The sequence below is a fragment of the Lontra canadensis genome, unplaced genomic scaffold (genome assembly GCF_010015895.1).
Source record: "Lontra canadensis isolate GAN:19392208 unplaced genomic scaffold, GSC_riverotter_1.0 scaffold4, whole genome shotgun sequence".
In the NCBI taxonomy this organism is placed as follows: domain Eukaryota; kingdom Metazoa; phylum Chordata; class Mammalia; order Carnivora; family Mustelidae; genus Lontra; species Lontra canadensis.
In genome coordinates this window covers 33,378,582-33,397,130 of record NW_022630998.1, presented here as the reverse complement: position 1 = coordinate 33,397,130, position 18,549 = coordinate 33,378,582, and the positions used below count along the sequence as shown (strand labels likewise).

Genomic DNA, 18,549 nt, shown 5'->3' with positions numbered 1-18,549 from the left:
AGTTTGCTTCTTAATGTTGTGGACTGTTGTTTGAATTCTTCAAGGGTTTGGTGAACCTGTCAGTCATTCTTAGCAGGTTAATGCTTGAGTGTATATAATGTACGTATTGTGTTTTATTACATATCTGTGATGTACTGTACCAGTTTATTAGCATTAATTTAAGGTGACCACATTACTCATGAGAAATAGAGCAAATATGCATTATTAAGCCCATCCCAAACAAATGATTTCCCAGTGAAGGCTTTAGAATACAGTACTACTGTGATTTAAATTATGGGAAAACTTTGTTCTTTAAAAAAAGGTCAGTATGTTATGTCTTGGGGTTGTTTTTTTTTTAAATACAAAACTTCTTTCTCATGTGATAATATAAAATACTTTAAAATTTTAAATATTTAATAATATTTGCCATGAGTGTAGTGATGAACTTGAAACACAACTTTCAGATGAACTCTGACAAATTTCACCTACCTAAGCAAAATTCTCTTTGTCCTTTAAATTTTTTAACTTCTGTGGGGCACTTGGGTGGCACAGTCGGTTAAATGTCTGACTCTTGGTTTCAGGGTCAGGTCGTGGTTTCAGGGTCGTGAAATTGAGCCCTCCATGGGGCTCCATACTCAGTGCAGAGTCTGCCTGCTTAAGATTCTTTCTCCCTTTCCTTCTGCCCCTCCCAAACTACATACACACGAACGCATGCACTCTCTTTCTCAAGTAAATAAAGCTTTAAAAAAAAATTCTTTAAATTTCTTTAAGAGTATGTACCATTCCTTTTAATATGTTTCCTTCTTAAATGTTTGTGGGTCTTTTACCCTTTTTAGGTCACAGACTCCTGCCCCATTAAGAATTTGAAAGGTAGGAGCCCTGTACTAAGATAAACATGTACACACAGCTCTGCACACAAATTTTGTAGGTTCCCACATCATTTATACCTGAACCGCTGATCCCAGATTGCCACTGGTGTTGAAATTTTCCCATCAAACTCCTGAAAATATCAGTGTCTTTTTGACTCAATACCTTTGAAAGAACCCAGGGTAAGCTTAACTAGTTATAGCTCCTTCACTCCATTCTTTCAATAATATACTCCCTCCCCTCCAATCCATATTCAAAAATAATAGCACAGTCTGGTTCTGCAAGTACAGTTAGACTTTCAGATCTGTATTATTTACAGATTATGTCATATATTTTAAAACATTGAACAAGATGAGAATATGTAAAATCACACATGGTTAGAGTAGCATATATTTTAGAAGTGTTATTAAAATAAGGATTATTAATGGAGTAAGAGGATTTTGTTTTTGGTTATTAATTGAAATAGGAGATACCAAATTAAGATCCTAGAATGAAACAAATCAGAAAATATAATCACGTCTCATTTAATGTTTGCTCTTATCTTCTGATTAACCATGTTCTCTGGTTAACTGGGAATTAACCAGGTAACTCTTTGGATGACAGTCCTTCTTGAAGGTTCTAAAAATATATCAGTGTCCTTTCTTGTCTTGGCAGAGAATTTTAATCATTACCCATCCTTTTTTTTTTTTTTTTTTTTAAAGTACTCTCCATACCTAGCGTGTAGCCCAACTTTGGGCTTGAACTCACGACCCGTGAACTGAGATCAAGAGTCAGACATTTAACCAGTCGATTCACCCAGGCACTCCCCACCTTTTTAAAAAACTTTCATTCCTTGAGTTCATCTTTATGAACATACATAAATAGCTAGAATATTGAGCTGAATATATAACAATCTTTTTTTTTTTAAGATTTTATTTATTTATTTGATAGGCAGAGAAGCAGGCAGAGAAGCAGGCTCCCTGCTGAGCAGAGATTCCCAATGTGGGGCTTGAACCCAGGATCCTGGGATCATGACCTGAGCTGAAGACAGAGGCTTTAACCCACCGAGCCACCCAGGCGCCCCGTGAATATATAACAATCTTGAGGCTACTTCCTTACAATCCATACTTTTGTCTTTCTCCTTTTTTTTTTAATTTTTGATTTTTGCATTTATTTGTCTGAGAAACAGAGAGAGCACAAGCAGTGTGGGAGGCAGGCAGAGACAAGAGGAGAAGGAGGCTTCCCACTGAGCAAGGAGTCTGATGCCGCACTCCATCCCAGGACCCTGGAATCATGATCTGAGCCAAAAGCAGCCACTTAACTGACTGAGCCACCCAGGTGTCCCTTCTTGTCTTTCTCCTGAAAGCATATAGTTAAAGTATGATTAAGGTTATTTACCCCATGTCAGTTTTAGATAAGTCATCAAGTATATATTGAACATTTATAGTATACCCTAGGGGACATAAGCTTAGGCTCTAGATGGTGCTATTCAATAGAAGTTCCTACAACAATGGAAATGTTTTATATTTGCACTTTCTTGTAGTATACCTACTAACCAGGTATCTGTTGAGCTCTTAATGTGATTTATGTGACAGGAGGAACAGAATTTTAATTTAATCTGTAAAAAATAGTCATGTGCAGCTTATGGCTACTATATTAGAAAGAATAATGTAGATCCTGATTCTGCATTATGTAACCTTGGGTAAATTAGATAACCTCTCTATAAAATATGATTAGTGTATACCTTTTAGGAAAGTTATGTTTCCATTGGTTAATGTATATAAAGCATTTAGCATAATGCCTAGCATGCAGAGTAAGAGCGCAATAAATACTAGACATTATTAGCCAAGTATCAAGGAAGGGAATACAAAGATGGGAAAATTTAATTCCCATGCATAAGACAGTTAGTTGCATCTCAAATGGGCCTTGCCAAAAGTTTCAACATAAGGAGCTTTGATGTGGTAGACACAGTCTGAACAGAGGGCAGCTGGGGTGCTTGTCCAGGCAGACAGGCTGCTCTTTTATTTTTAGTTTATTAACAAAGTCTGTTCTACTGGAGGGTGTTATGGTAAGTGAAATAAGTCAGTCAGAGACAATTATCCTATGATCTCACTGATAGGAGGAATTTGAGAAACAAGACAGAGGATTATAGGGGAAAGGAGGGAAAAATAAAACAAAACGAAACCAGAGGGGCACCTGGGTGGCTCAGTGGGTTAAGCCTCTGCCTTCAGCTCAGGTCATGATCCCAGGGTCCTGGGATCGAGCCCCACATCGGGCTCTCTGCTCAGCCGGGGGCCTGCTACCCCCTCTCTCTCTGCCTCTCTCTCTGCCTACTTGTGATCTCTCTCTGTCAAATAAATAAATGAAATATTAAAAAAAAAAAGCTGAAACCAGAGAGGGAGACAAACCATAAGAGACTGTTAATCTCAGAAAACAAACTGAAGGTTGCTGGAGGGGAGAGGGGGTGGGAAGGATGGGATAACTGGGTGATGGACATTGGAGAGGTTATGTGCTGTGGTGAGTGCTGTGAATTGTGTAAGACTGATGAATCACAGACCTATATCCCTGAAACAAATAATAAATTATATATTAATAAAAAAATGTTTAAAATCTGTTCCATATCTGCATGCTAGAAATTTCAGAGTCTCCTAAGCACAAAAAGCTAGGATCCACTCTAAAAGTTTTGATTTATATTACTTATCAAATTGTTTTAGCCATCTAAATATATTTTGATATTGGTTACAAAAAAGTAAATAGAAAGTTTTAAATATTTTAGGCCTATATTTAGTGCTTGATGTATTATCTCATTTAACTTTCAAGCATAACACTTTATACTCCAAGCCCGTAAGCCACTATCTGAAACCCCTGAGGCCAAATCTATTTTATTTATTTATTTATTTAAAAGATTTTTTTTTTTTAAGATTTTGTTTATTTATTTGACAGAGAGAGAGATCACAAGTAGGCAGAGAGAGAGGAAGGGAAGCAGGCTCCCCGCCTAGCAGAGAGCCCGATGTGGGGCTCGATCCCAGGACCCTGGGATCATGACCTGAGCCGAAGGCAGAGGCTTTAACCCACTGAGCCACCCAGGTGCCCCAGGATTTTTATATATTTGAGAGAGACATAGTGGTAGAGCATGAGTGGGGCAGGGGTTAGGGAGAAGTAGGCTTTCTGAATGTTGGCAGGATCCTGGGATCATGACCTGAGCCAAAGGCAGATGTTTAACCAACTGAACTACGCAGGTGCCCCCAGATCTGTTTTAGAATTCTAGCTTTTTCAGATTTTAGACAGTTAAGTTAGGATATATAACTTTCAGACAAGTGTTAATATTCCAATTATGAAACATTCTTATATTAAGTGGAATAAATAGGGATTCACATCAGGTCAGATCGTATCTTCTTCCTACAAATGGATTGTGAGATTAGGTTTTGACATTAAAGAAATTATGGCTAGTTTCAGTTTTTTAAGATCTGAAATGTGGAATTCCAGATAATTCCTTCTGTTTATATGTATTCACCATATTCGTGTAGCTGTTATTGGTGGAAACTGTATACTCAGGTTCATCTGATACCATTTCTTACGAACTGTCTTTGCCACATAATAAAAGAACTAGGCTTGATTAAGTGCTTGCTGAGCTTGTCTTTAATGTTATTTCTATTGTGCTATGTATGGTTTTCATGACAACTCTTTGACCCTTCACTTCATTTATTGCTAACTGCCATACTCTGTAACTCAGACAGCATCAGGTGCCCAGTGAATATTTCTTGAATGAATGACTCTGCCCACAGATATGCTAAAAGCTTTATTTTCATAGCCCCTCACATGTCGTAAGGTTTTTCTAGCACAGCAAGGTGAAAGGCAGCACAGGGGCATTAGTTTGTATAAATTGCTTTATGTCTGGTTTCATGATTTTCTATAGTCAAAATAGGTACACAAGAAAACCATTTTTGTTAATGTGCCTGGTGGGAATGATCAGTGGGCTCAGTTGTATATGATGTACTTATGTGGATGTATGGATATTCATTGGTACTTAAGTTTTCTTGCCATATTTACTCTAAAACATTGTGCTTTGTTTCTTTTTCCATACTTATTAGAATGCTGCTCCCTACTTTTGTCTAGTGGAAAGGCCTTTCTTTTAGGAATTGGGTCAGGCTCCAATGTTGCTAGTATTACTTGGGTCACAGTGGGAAGGCAGTTTGTTTCGGGATCTTGATATCAGAAGTTTTGTTTATTCAGGGGGTGCCTGGGTAACTGAGTCAGTTGAGCATCTAACTTTTGTTTTTGGCTTGGGTTGTGATCTTGGGTTTTTGGGACCAAGCCGATTGTCAGTCTCACACTCAATGGGGAGTCAGCCTGGGATTCTCTCTCTCTCTCTCTTCCCCTCAGCTCCTCCCCTGGTACATGTGCTCTTGCCCTCTCGCATGCACAGGTGCACTCTCTCAAATCATAAATAGATCTTTTTCTAAAAAAAGTTTGTTTTGTTAGAAGGTAAACGTTGAGCTGAGTAAAATTTCAAGGTAACAAAGTTTTCATTGGCATTCGATTGTCTCCTTTGAGTGCTTAACCTACTTTCTAGGCTTCCTTCTTGCCAGGGAAGCAGTGTCCTCAGGCATAAAAAAAGGTACCCTAACTGTGGCACCTACTTGCTCCATTGTCCAGAAATAGTACTCCTTTCACTCTGGATTCTTGTTCCCTTAGTTCTGTGGCCATCACCTGAAGTAGGTACCAGGAGAAAAATCAGTCTGGAAATTACAGATAATATAGGGACGAGATTTGGTGCAGCATAGCCTTCCCACATCTCTGCATGTCTTTCACTGAGGATTTTGCATCACTGTTAAAGTTTAAATAAACCTCAGAGGATAGTTTTGCTTTTCCAGGTTTCCCTGATTTGTATCTTATCCCTTTCTCCTTATCTTATCCTGTAAAAGTTCTCTCTCCTGAAGTCCTTACAAGCCTTTACTTGCCCTGATGCCCACTGCTGTCCTATTGTTTGTTTTTTCAGAGGTTGGGATTCATCAGATCCTTAGTCTGCACTTCTGCCTTTGATGAGGTTTTGTCCTTTTTGAACCTCACCATGGCAGATTCACCTCTGGACTCCCTTGTTTTGAATAGAACTCAGTAAACCAGAGAGTTGGGGGTGAGGTCACTTCTGGTAAGGAAACACCCGGTCCTTTCTCAGTTTGGTATTTGATATTGGCCGACAATGTAAAGGTATGTCAGCAGGGGGCTCCCAACTTTTTTCCTTACCCAAAGTATTAGACAAGAGAGTCAGACTTAAGAGTGTGCAAGGGGAAGCCTTATTACAGTGTTAGGAACATGGCACATACATGGTTCTCTCCAGCTGGAGAGAGCTAAAGATAGTGAAGGTGGTACTAACAGCCCAGGTTTCTGTCCAAACATTGTCACTGGAACTGATCTCACGAGAAGGTTTTTAGACCAATTCATACTGAGGTTTTATCTTAACTAATTATAGTTCCCTAGGGAATAAAGCTTCTAACATTACATATTTCACTTGTTTGTATGCTGTGCTCACAGAAAGTTTGGTGCTGATAACAGGATTATAGATTCTGGGATTATAGTCTCCACAGCTGGGTAAGAGACCCAAGACAGTATGCAAAGGGATGTTTATAATTTAAAGTGAGACTGGGAGTCTGAGGAAAGAAATCACATGTAGATTCCTATTTTATGACTTAGGACAAAAATAGCAGGATTTCATTTTGTCAGCTTTCTCTATAAGCCACTATAATGAAACCCTTCTGTGGTTTGTTCTATATTTATTGTTCGTCAATCATAAAATACTTCCTAATGCAATAGCATCTCTGGCTTATAAATTCATTAAATATTTATAATTTTTTATAACATTTATTAAATAACATTGTATTTAATTAACCAGATTATTTTTAAATGTATACCATTGGACATTTAGATCATAGCCCAACTGTTGCTTTGCAGGGATTTTTTTTTTTAATTATTTTTTTAAAATAAACATATAATGTATTTTTATCCCCAGGGGTACAGGTCTGTGAATCACCAGGTTCACACATTTCACAGCACTCATCATAGCACATACCCTCCCCAATGTCCATATCCCCACCACCCTCTCCTGTCCCCCCTCCCCCCAGCAACCCTCAGTCTGTTTTTTGAGATTGAGTCTTTTATGGTTTGTCTCCCTCCCAATCCCACCTTCTTCCACTTTTTCTTTTCCTACCCCCAACCCCCCCACATTGCATCTCCACTTCTTCATATCAGGGAGATCATATGATAGTTGTCTTTCTCCGATTGACTTATTTCGCTCTGCATAATACCCTCTAGTTCCATCCACGTCGTCGCAAATGGCAAGATTTCATTTCTTTTGATGGCTGCATAGTATTCCATTGTGTATATATACCACATCTTCTTTATCCATTCATCTGTTGATGGACATCTAGGTTCTTTCCATGCTTTGCAGGGATTTTTAAAAAGATTTTGTTTATTTGAGAGAGAAAGAGTGCATATGCATGCTTACGACTTTGGGGGAGAGAGAGAAGCAGATTCCCTGCTGAGTGGAGAGCCTGACTTGGGGCTTACTCTTAGGACCCCAAGCCACCCAGGCATCCCATGTTGCTTTTGAAGTTTAAAAGGAACTTTAAATTTTGTGCTTAAAAAAAATACTCTGTTTTTCGGTAAGACTGTGTTGGGTATCTAGAGTGTACAGGAAAGACTGGACTCTTTTTTTTTTTTTTTTTTTTTAATTTATTGTGAGAGAGAGCACGAGTGGGGAGGAGAGGATTAAAGCAGGCTCCCCGCTAAGCAAGGAGTCCAATGCAGGGCTTGATCCCAGGACTGAAGGTAGTGGCTTAACCAACTGAACCACCCAGGTGCCCCATGAAAGGCTGGACTCTTGTTTAAAATGTACTCTATGTGCTAACATGTTTCACCAACCTCACCAGACTGAAAGGATTATTTTGCAGCAATAAGAATATCTTTGCTGCCACAGCTGTCCTAAGAGTACCCTCCAAGTATCTCCTCAGTATTCTGGAAGCCCCAGATGACCCCTCACATGAGGTCACAAAACATTTCTCTCATTTTTCTCTGTTCCTCCTCTACCCCTTTGGTGGTCACTTACTAGGGTTCCAGTTGAGGCCAGGGCCTCCTCACCAATGCTGCTAGTTCACCCAAGGCACACTGGTACTTGTGCCAGTGGTATCCTGAGTTTCTAAGCATGAACCTTTCAACTGCCAAAGTGGTAGAAACTATATTCTTAGAAGAAATGTTCTGGGAGGAATGCTTTACTCTCTCACATGCTTGTACTTCACAGAATCCCGAAAAGCCATTCTGTCAGCTCCTTCTTACTGCCACCTTTCTCCATAGGGCCAAGTAGGACTCCATGGAAATAATGGGGTTAGGGACTAGTATCTGAAGCATACTTTGCTGAGAGTAATTTCCTTCTAATGCCTGGCAAAGTCTCTTCCTCCCTTCTTTTCAGGACCAAAACCCAATCAACCAACCAAGCAAACCTCATGTAAGACCAACCACCACTTCATAAGACATGCTTAGAAATCTGAGTTGGATATAGGATCCTGAGTGCATTTACTTAAAGATATTAATAGTTACCATTATTAGTAGATTGCAGGGATTTCTAGAAAATCAATTCTGTCATATTGTTTTCCTCACACCCACTCACCTTGCTCCTCACTCACCAGATTCCAGAGTCTAGTCAGGTTGTAACCATGGAGCACAACATAGTTCCAGTGTGTAGGGAAACCAGACTTTTATCCTGTGGTTGTAACTATGCCAGTATGGCTTAATCTTATTCATTCATACATAATCTCATTCGTATTTGGAAGAGAAAACTGAATATCCTAGCACATCCACTTTTGAAAGGAAAGGACACTTTTAATATTTATATCATAATAATAGATTCTAAACATGAGATGTAATACAAATTAATTTACTATATTTGCCTAGTTATTTCCAAAACTGTATTATGTTTTGATTATTAACTATCTTTCTATCTTTTAAAAAAATCTTAGTTCTTGACTTCAAGTTTTTTTCTTGGAACAGTTGATTCGTGGATTTATGCCGTATTATTAGTATTCATTTCTAATCATAGCTTGATTTTTTTTTTTCTTGTCCCTACCAGCTAGAAATATTTTTATTTTATTTTCACACAGATGCAGAGTTTGCAGGGTGGTACAGAAGCCATAGCACGATTGGATCAGTTAGAAGCTGATTATTATGATCTGCAACTTCAGTTGTATGAAGTACAGTTTGAAATCCTGAAGTGTGAAGAGTTATTATTGACAGCCCAGCTAGAAAGCATCAAAAGACTTATATCGGGTATGGTATGCATTCAACCACATAAATCCAAAAAAAAAAAGGAATACATAGAGGGAAAAAAAATACATACATATATATATGTGTATGTATGTATGTATGTATGTATGTATGTATATGTCAGCTATGGTCCTTGAAACTGTTGAGACTAAAAAAATCCTAACATAAAACCTTTTAGAGGAGCTTCTAAACTCAAGTCATTAACTATACTTAGCAATGCAGTTACGTTATTACTATGCAAAATGCTCACTTTTGTTAAGTTGTTTTAGCCAGAAAAATTTGAGTTCTGGGGATGATACTTAACATTTATTGAGCATCTAACTGCTTGTCAGACACTGCTAAGCACTTCCTGCACACTGCACACACACACACACCCTAGAAGGTAATATTTCCCAATAATCACTATTCTACAAAGAAGCTGAAGAGGTCATGACTTCAAGCCCTGTGCCGGGTATAGAGCTTACTAAAAGAAAAAAAAAAAAAAGATGTACTAGGATCAAACTGAGTCTTAATCAACAACAACAACAAAAGGATTGCCTGAGGTTACAGAGCCAATAAGTGGATTAGAACATTGTTCTCTCTGGCTCCATAGCCTATGCTCTTAGCCACTACCCCTTGTTGTTGTTTTGTTATAGAAAAGAGAGATGAAGTGGTTTACTATGACACTTATGAAAGCATGGAGGCCATGCTGGAGAAGGAAGAGATGGCAGCGTCTATGCACTTACAGAGAGAAGAGCTACAGAAACTTCAGCAGAAAGCACGCCAGCTGGAAGCAAGACGTGGACGGGTTTCAGCCAAGAAAGCCTACCTCAGAAATAAGAAGGTATATAATAGGTATTTATTGAATAGACAGCCTTAATTGTAAATCTTGCTTTTAGGCATTACTTAATCCTTGACCCATATCTGATAATTCTAACCTGGTTTGTCACTAATAGTTGCATGTTTTAAAACTAAGTGAGAGTTACCTCTTTGCAAATATATTAACATTTTGTCGTTTTCCGAGAGCAGCCCTGTTAATCACATTAGAACAGCCAGTGATGATGTCCTGTTTACCTGCGGCACCCTGAACATGACTGCTGAAAGGCATGACTGTAGGATCCCATGTAATGCAATTCCTGGCTCATTATTTAAGGAGGCCAGTGCTGTTCTTTAGTGAAATCTTGGTTCTGACCTCAGTCTTGAAGGAATTATATATATTAATCTAAATCTGAGGTAGGGAAGGTTACCCCCCAAGAACCTGCAGCCTCATCTCTGCTGCAACCCATCACATCACATGGAGTCAGGGGCTCTCGATGGTCTTGTCCCTCCCATCCTTATCCCCATCCCTCCAAGCCTGCCACCTGGGGTGGTAGGTCTGCAGGGGGAAGAAGTAATGACAAGAGATGACTGGAAAGAGAGGAAACTAGAAACACTACATCCTAAAAAGAAAGATAATGAGATCAACTGTATGATACAAAAGATAAAAACACACCTCTCCATGTAACATTGTTGTAATCCTTTTCTCTGTGTCAGCATGCCCACAGTCACAGGGTGCTCGGTTTATCCAATATCCTCAATAGAATTCCATACCCAAGGGTAGTTCTGACTGTATGTAAATCATGTCCTGCCTCTCCTCTTGAAAAAACAAAGACTGGGTGTCTGGCTAGGTCATGAGGACTTGAAGTCTATGTTTTGTGATTGTGCTTTTTAAGAAGAAGAATAGAAACAACATTATTCTTTATGCTTTTTTATCTTCTTTAATGATACACCTAGTCAAATGAGAGAATAATCTTTTGCCTAAGTCAAGAAAGCTCCAGAAATCAAAAGCATTCTCATACTTGGTGACAAACCCAGAGCTGAACTGAGAGGAAGTTGTCCATCTCCACTTACTTTGACTATTCATATATTTCACTGCGCAATGTTAGTATTTCTTATAAGGTGCTATTTCCCAGATCCTGCTGGAGTTACTGGGTAGTGTGTATACAACATCCCACCGTTCTAAATCTGAAAAATAAGGGACTTGGGACCTATATTCTCATTTTGTAATCAAGGGAATTAAGGCTCCTGGTAGTTAGATAAATCACCCAGGGAAAAGCAGCTAGTTATGGTACAAAGGTAGGATTCTGTCTTAGGACTGTGTGATTTCGAAGCCTGAGTCATTGTATCACTGTAGCATGTTACTTGTATAATACTACCTTTGTTATTCCTCCGGAGACTGCCCTGAAGAATTTAATTTCAGGATCTCTACTGTTAGGCAGTAGAGTCAACCCAGTGTTAGTGGAAAAGACTGTACAGTTGCTTTACAATGTAGTTTACTGGCTTAAAAGGCCATTCATTGTATCACTTTATCTGGTTAGAAGAGTGATCTTTTGGTATAGTTTTGAGAGTGTTGGAAACCAATGGCCATCTTTTTACCTGGAGGTCTTCTCTAGGAATACTGAGGGAAAATGAAGACATAGCATGGTATCATTAAATGTTGTCAGACAGTGCATTATTTTGTAAAGAGGCACATATTTCCTAGTTTACTCTTACGTTTTTATTTTCATGTGATTAGAATAAGCATTCCTATATTTTCTTTGTCCTTCTGACTTTTTATCTTTAAGGTCTTTTCACTCAGTCTCTGACCATAAGATACAGACTTCATAATACTATTTAAACACTCCAGGCAAAATCATGTTCTTTAACCCATCAGAGTTTAGAATACAGACTTTCAGCCAAGAGTCTGTAAACTCAGACTAGTTTAAAGAGTATAATAAGACTTAGAATCTTTAGAAAAGTTAGTAGTTTTTTCAGTTCCTACTGATTTGGTTTCTGCTACTTCAATACCCCAGATGAGAAAAGACATGGCCTACTTGGTGCTTTGCCATGTAGGTGCATGTTAAGATTAAAAATTAAACCCAATAAAATAAACTCGGGTGTGGTGTTCCAAGTCTTCCAGGTTTCACTTATATTAAAACATATTTTATGTATTTATAGGAAATTTGTATTGCAAAACATAATGAAAAGTTCCAACAGCGCCTTCGGAGTGAAGATGAATATAGAACCCATCACACAGTACAACTAGTAAGTTTGAACTTGTGGAGACGTAGAAGAAAACTTTGATATTTACATGTCTCAAAGTGAATAAGATTTATAGAGAATAAAAAATGTGAGTAACTAGATGTTAGCATTAATTCCATACATATGTATATAGGAATGTATGTAGTTTAATATGTATGCATATATTATCACCTAGAACAGTTTTAGACAAATTAAGTACACGATGTAGACAGTTCCCATATACTTCCATACATGCAGAGCTTCTCCTTCCAGCAAAGAGTGTAGTACCTTTGTTACATTCAGTGAATCAACACTGATACATCGTTACCACCCAAAGTACATAGTATAAGTTCATTCTTGGTGCTGTGTGTTCTGTTGGTTTTGACAAATACATAGTGTCATGAATCCACCATTGTAATGTCATATAGAACATTTTCACCACCCTGAGAATGTCCTGTGTTCTATGTATTCATCCCCACCTCTCTTACATCCCTGGCAACCATTGATCTTTTTACTCTCTCCACAGTTTTGCCTTTTCTAGAATGTCTAATTGGACTCATACAATATGTAGCCTTTTCAGATTGACATAATTTAGTAATATGCATTTAAGATTCCTCCAGTTATTTTCTTTCTTTTTCTCCATGCATTTTCATGGCATGATAGTTTATTTCTTTTTAAAAAGTGCTGGATATACCACAGTTTATTTTCTGATTTACCTAATGAGACATGTTGGTTGCTCCCAAGTTTTGGCACTTATGAATAAAAATGCTGTGAACATTCATACAGGTTTTTGTGTGCATATAAATTTTCCTATCTTGGGTAAATACCAAGGAGCACAATTGCTGGATCATAAGGTAAGAGGTGACTTAATTTTGTATGATACTGTGAAATTGTTTACCAGAGTGGCTGTAGCATTTTGCATTGCTACAAGCAATGAATAAGAGTTTCTATTGCTCCACATTCCTACCAGCATTGGTATTTTAGCCATTCTAATTAGGAATGTGGTGGTATCTGATGAGTGTTTAGTTTGCAGTTCCCTGGTGGTGTATGATAATGAGCATCCTTTCATAATGCTTTCTTGTCATCTTTATACCTTCTTTGCTGAGGTTATGTACAGGTCTTTTGCTGGTTTTTTAATTGGGTTGTTTGTTTTCTTTTTATAGAGTTTTAAGAATTCTTTATTCTGGAGAACAGTCCTTTATTAGATAGGGTTTTTGCAAATATCTTCAAATTTGCGGCTTGTCTTTTCATTCTCTTGTCAGCATCTCTTGCAGAACAGAATATTTTTAATTTCAATGTTACTGAAGTCCAGCTTATCACTTCTTTCTTTCATGAGTTGTACTTTTGGTGCTTTTTCTAAAAAGTCCTCTTCAAACCCAAGGTCATCTATATTTTCTCCTGTGTTATATTTTGGGAGCTTTATAGTTTATTTTACATTTAAGTTTGTGATCTGTATTAATGTATCTGAAGGGTTTAGGGTCTGTAGCTAAACTTATTTTTAAATGTGAATGTCTAGTTGTTCCAACACCATTTCTTTAAGGAAAAAAAAACCTGTCATTTCTCCTTTGGATTGTCTTGGCTCTTTTGTTAAAGATCAGTTGATTAAATATATTTGGGTCTATTTTGTACTCTGTGTTCTATTATTTTTATCTAGGTCTTTTGCCTCTCCAAAGCTAGTCTGTAACCACAAAGTATGCAAATGAGATTTTGACTAGGATTACATCATGTTTATAGCTTAAATTTTGGAGTAATGGGCACCTTGATGTTGTGTTTTCCTATCTATAAACAGGGAATTAGCTCTCCATTTACTTAGATCCTTTTTATTTAATCTATTAATTTTATAGTTGGCCTCATATAGATCTTACACATATTTTATTAGATTTGTGCCTAAATCTTTCTTTTTTGGGGTGGTAATGTAAATAGTTTTTAATATTAAACTTGATGTGTTCATTGCTGGTACATTAGAAAGCATTTGACTTTTATATGTCAGCCTTGCAGCCAAGCTATAATCCATTCATTAGTTCGTTTTCTTTCTCTGTTGGTTCTTTCAGGTTTTCTACAGGAACAGTCTTGTCACCTGCAAATGAAGACAGGTTTATTTCTTATATCCCAATCTATACACATTTTACTTACTCCTCTTTTTCCATTAGTTACAACTTCCAGTATGATGCAAACTGAGAAGGAATGGTGAGAGGGGACATTCTGTCTTTTCCTGATCTTAACAAGAAAGCTTCTAGTTTCTTAGCCATTAACTACCATGCTTAGCTATAGGGTTTGGGTAGATGTTCCTTATGAAGTTGAGGAACTTACTCTCTGTTTATCATTTACTGAGCTCATTAGGTCACTTTTTTAAGAGTCTCATGCTCTACCGACTGAGCTAGCCGGGCGCCTTAGGTCACTTTTTTAAAAATTGCATTAGAAATCTACTTCCAGGGCGCCTGGGTGGCTCAGTGGGTTAAAGCCTCTGCCTTCAGCTCAGGTCATGGTCCCAGGGTCCTGGGATCGAGGCCCACATCGGGCTCTCTGCTCAGCAGGGAGCCTGCTTCTTCCTCTCTCTCTGACTGTCTCTCTGCCTACTTGTGATCTCTCTCTCTGTCAAATAAATAAATAAAATCTTTAAAAAAAAAAAAAGAAAGAAAGAAATCTACTTCCAGCATTGCTATACGTCATCATGTCTGCATTGTATTATCCTTTCAGTCTTTTCAGACATATGTGTCTTAGATTACTCAACCACTGATTCTAAATTTCATTAAATAGTAGAAATGCTGACAAGACCATGTCACTATATATGCTCATGTAATTTTTGTCACACTAAAGGCCAGATGGCTTAAATTTGTCTGCATTAATCCCTTAAGCTCCTTTTGGCATATGTTAAAGTTGCCCCTTACTCTTGATTTTAAACATGTAAAAGTAGCCATACTAAACTGTAAGATTCATCATTCTCCATGAAACTAGAAATAGCAAAATTAATTCTTGCATTTTTATTTTGCATTGTGCTTTTCATAGATCAGAAGCTGCCTTGTAAGGGGTAGATAATGGGCCAGTGGAACAGGCAAATAAAATTCCTCTTATCAGGGGCGCATGGATGGCACAATTCTTCAGCATCTGCATCAGGCTCCCTGCTCAGTGGGGATCCTGCTTCTCCCTCTCCCACTCCCCCTGCTTGTGTTCCCTCTCTCGCTCTTTCTCTGTCAAATAAATGAATAAAATCGTTTTTAAAAAAAAAAAAAAAAGAATTCCTTCTATCAGCATCTGCACCTGTGCTCTCAGATTGCTGTTGAGATCCTTGCTTAGACGTTGTTACTTATTTTATGAAGATTTTGGCTTTGGTGAAATGCCACTACTTCTATAGATGTAGTAACTAATTTTTTTTTTTAAGATTTTTGTTTATTTGACAGCACAATCAAGGGGAGCTGGGAGAAGCAGATTCACCAACAGAGCAGGAAGCCCAGTGCTCCTGGCAGACACAGTTGACAGAGCCACTCAGGTGCCCCTAATTATTTTTTTAGAATGAGTATTAAATCCTTTCTTCAAGAGTTTCTTAGGGCAAAGAAGAGTAAAAATGAGGAAACTGATACTTGAGGGGATCTCAAAATAGATGTCATCTGCCTTATAATTTCTGCCTAATATGAGCTTTGGGTGGAATGCTAAGTGTGGGAGAATGAGCCCACTAGCTATCTCCTTATCTTTAACATGCATAACTGTAGTAAATGGCAAGTTGGCTTACATTAAAATAAATCATTGTTTTTCAAAGTTGGTTTTAAGCCACCTTTATTTAAACCCCTCAGGTGGTTTAAAATGCACATTCCTAGATGTTAACGTTAGTGTCTCAAAAATTTCTTCTGGAAATCCTTGCAAATTAAATATTTAAGAATAAGGAAGTTTATTTAAAGATTTTATTTATTTATTTGAGGGAGAGAGAGTGAGAGAGAACATAAGAGGGGAGAAAGAGAGAGAAGCAGACTCCCCATGGTGCTGGGAGCCTGATGAGGGACTCCATCCCTGGACTCGGGATCATGACCTGAGCTGAAGGCAGTTGCTTAACCAGCTGAACCACCCAGGCGCCCTGGAAGTTTATTTGAATATTTGATAGTAAACTCTCTGAAACAGAATAGAAAGTGTAAAAAAAAAAGAAGTGTAAAGCTACTTACTCTTTTAAAGCTGAGAGACAGATTGAGTAAGAGAAGGAAATGGTGGGGAAACAAGTCAGTTTTCCCATTAAAAAGTGCATTCTTGTTTTATTAACCACACTCTCTTAATTGATGGGTTTCACTTCAAGAAAGTACATGCAGAATAATTTAAGCTGTAGTTTATGGAAACTGATCAGAAGTTTTAAGATTATTTTGATTACAGTGTTTTTTTAAAAACCATTTCTTGGCAGTTTTTTTTAATTGAGATGTAACATTGTGTAAATTTAAGATATGTAGCATATTGAGTTGATAACATTCCTTTTGCAGTATGATTGCCATTGCTGACATCTCTGTGGCATCACATAATTACAGTCCCTTGTTGTGTTGAACAGTTAAGGTGTAGTCTCTTAGCTAGTTTGGTGTTCATAATAGGTTTTTTTTTTTTCTAACAGAGGATATTTTAAAATTGAAGTGTAGTTACGTTAGTTTTGGGTGTACAACATACTGATATGACAGTTCCATATATCATGCTGTCCTTTCCACAAGTACAGTTACCCCTGTCACCACACAGCACTGTCACAGTACCACTGACTATATTCCCTGTGCTGTACCTTTTATCCCCATGAGTTAGTCATTCTGTAACTGGAAGCCGGTACCTTCCATTGCCCTCCACGCCCTTTTCCCACCTGCCCACCTGCCCACCTCCCTCCCCTCTGGAAACCACAAGTTTGTTCTTTGTTGCTGATGGCTCTGTTTCTGCCTTTTTTGTTTGCTCGTTCATTTTGTTTTTTAAATGCCACATATAAGTGAAGTCATACAGTGTTTGTCTGACTTACTTCATTTAGCATAATAACCCCTGGGTCCATCCATGTTGTTACAGATGGCAAGATAATCATTCTTTTTATGGCTGAGTAATAGTCCATTGTACATATCCATCTTCATCTACTCCTCTTTCAATGGACACTTTGGACACTTACATATTTTGGCTATTGTGAATAATGCTGTAACAAACATGGGGGTGCATATATCTTTTTAAATTAGTTATCATAGTCTTTGGATAAATACCCATAAGTGGAATTACTGTATCATAGGAGAGATATATATGTTTTAAATTTTTTATTCATTATATGAGAGAGAGAGCACAAGCAGGCAGAGAAGCAGGCAGGGTGAGAGGGAGAAGCAGGCTTCCTGCTGAATAGGGAGCCCAACATGGGGCTCGATCCCAGGACCTGGATGGAGATCACGACCTGAGCCAAAGGCTGATGCTTAACCATCTGAGTCACCCAGGCGCCTCAGGATATTTATATTTTTAGTTTCTTTGAGGAACCTCCATACTGTTGTCTACAGTGGCTGCACCACTTTACCCTCCCACCAACAGTGCACAAGGCTTCCTTTTGTCCATATCCTCTCCAACACTTGTTATTTCTTGTCTTTTTCGTTCTAGCCATTCTGACAGGTGTAAGGTGATATGTCATTGTAGTTTTGATTTGCATTTCCCCAATCAGTAGTGCTGTTGAGTGTTTTTTCATGAGTCCTTTGGCCATTTGCATATCTTTGGAAAAAATCCCATTTTTTAGCAGATTATTATTATTTTAAAACAGATTATTATTATTATTATTATTTTCTTTGGTATTGAGTTGTATAAGTTCTTTATATGTTTTGGATTTTAACTCCTTACCGGACATATCATTTGCAGGTATCTTCCATTCAGTAGGTTGCCTTTTCCTTCTATTGATGGTTTCCTTCACTGTGCCAAAGTTTTTTATATTGGTATAGTCCCAGTATTTGATTTTTGCTTTTGTTTCCTTTGCCTGAGGAGACCTATCTAAAAAAAAGTTGCTAAGGCTGTTGTCCAAGAGCTGCCTGTGCTCTCTTCTGGGAGTTTTCCTCTTTTTTACCACCTCTACCTCCAGCAGGGTCCGTTTCTCCCCTGGTACTTGACAATTAAACCTCTGGGTCTATTTAACATGCCTATTCTTTGTCACCACCACTTACACATCCATGCTGCTTTTCTAGGGCTTAATATAGGGCCTGACTGACAGGTAATTGACAAGTGTCTGATGGAAGAATGTAATTTCTTTATCTTCAGCTGCTTTCCCCCTAGCTTATTACTCTCTTAGATGGTATTTTAACATGCTATCCTTCTTTATTTTCTGATCTTAAAAAGTTTCCTTGTCTTAATATTTTCTAATTTGGTCTAATCTATAAGCAAGGTGAGGTTTTTCCTGAATAATTGAGCATCTTGATACGTGTATAAATTTTG

At 37.9% G+C, this 18,549-nt stretch overlaps 1 protein-coding gene across 2 annotated transcripts in view; it reads left to right on the top strand.

The window, feature by feature from the left end:
• The window catches only part of JMY (junction mediating and regulatory protein, p53 cofactor), a 118,378-nt gene that overhangs the window by 75,867 nt on the left and 23,962 nt on the right, over positions 1–18,549 (top strand). For both annotated transcript variants that reach the window (XM_032847827.1, XM_032847819.1), the window contains exons 5-7: positions 8,976–9,141; positions 9,774–9,961; positions 12,094–12,180. In XM_032847827.1, the coding sequence (XP_032703718.1) occupies positions 8,976–9,141; positions 9,774–9,961; positions 12,094–12,180 (441 nt within the window). The remainder of the gene's footprint in view (positions 1–8,975; positions 9,142–9,773; positions 9,962–12,093; positions 12,181–18,549) is intronic.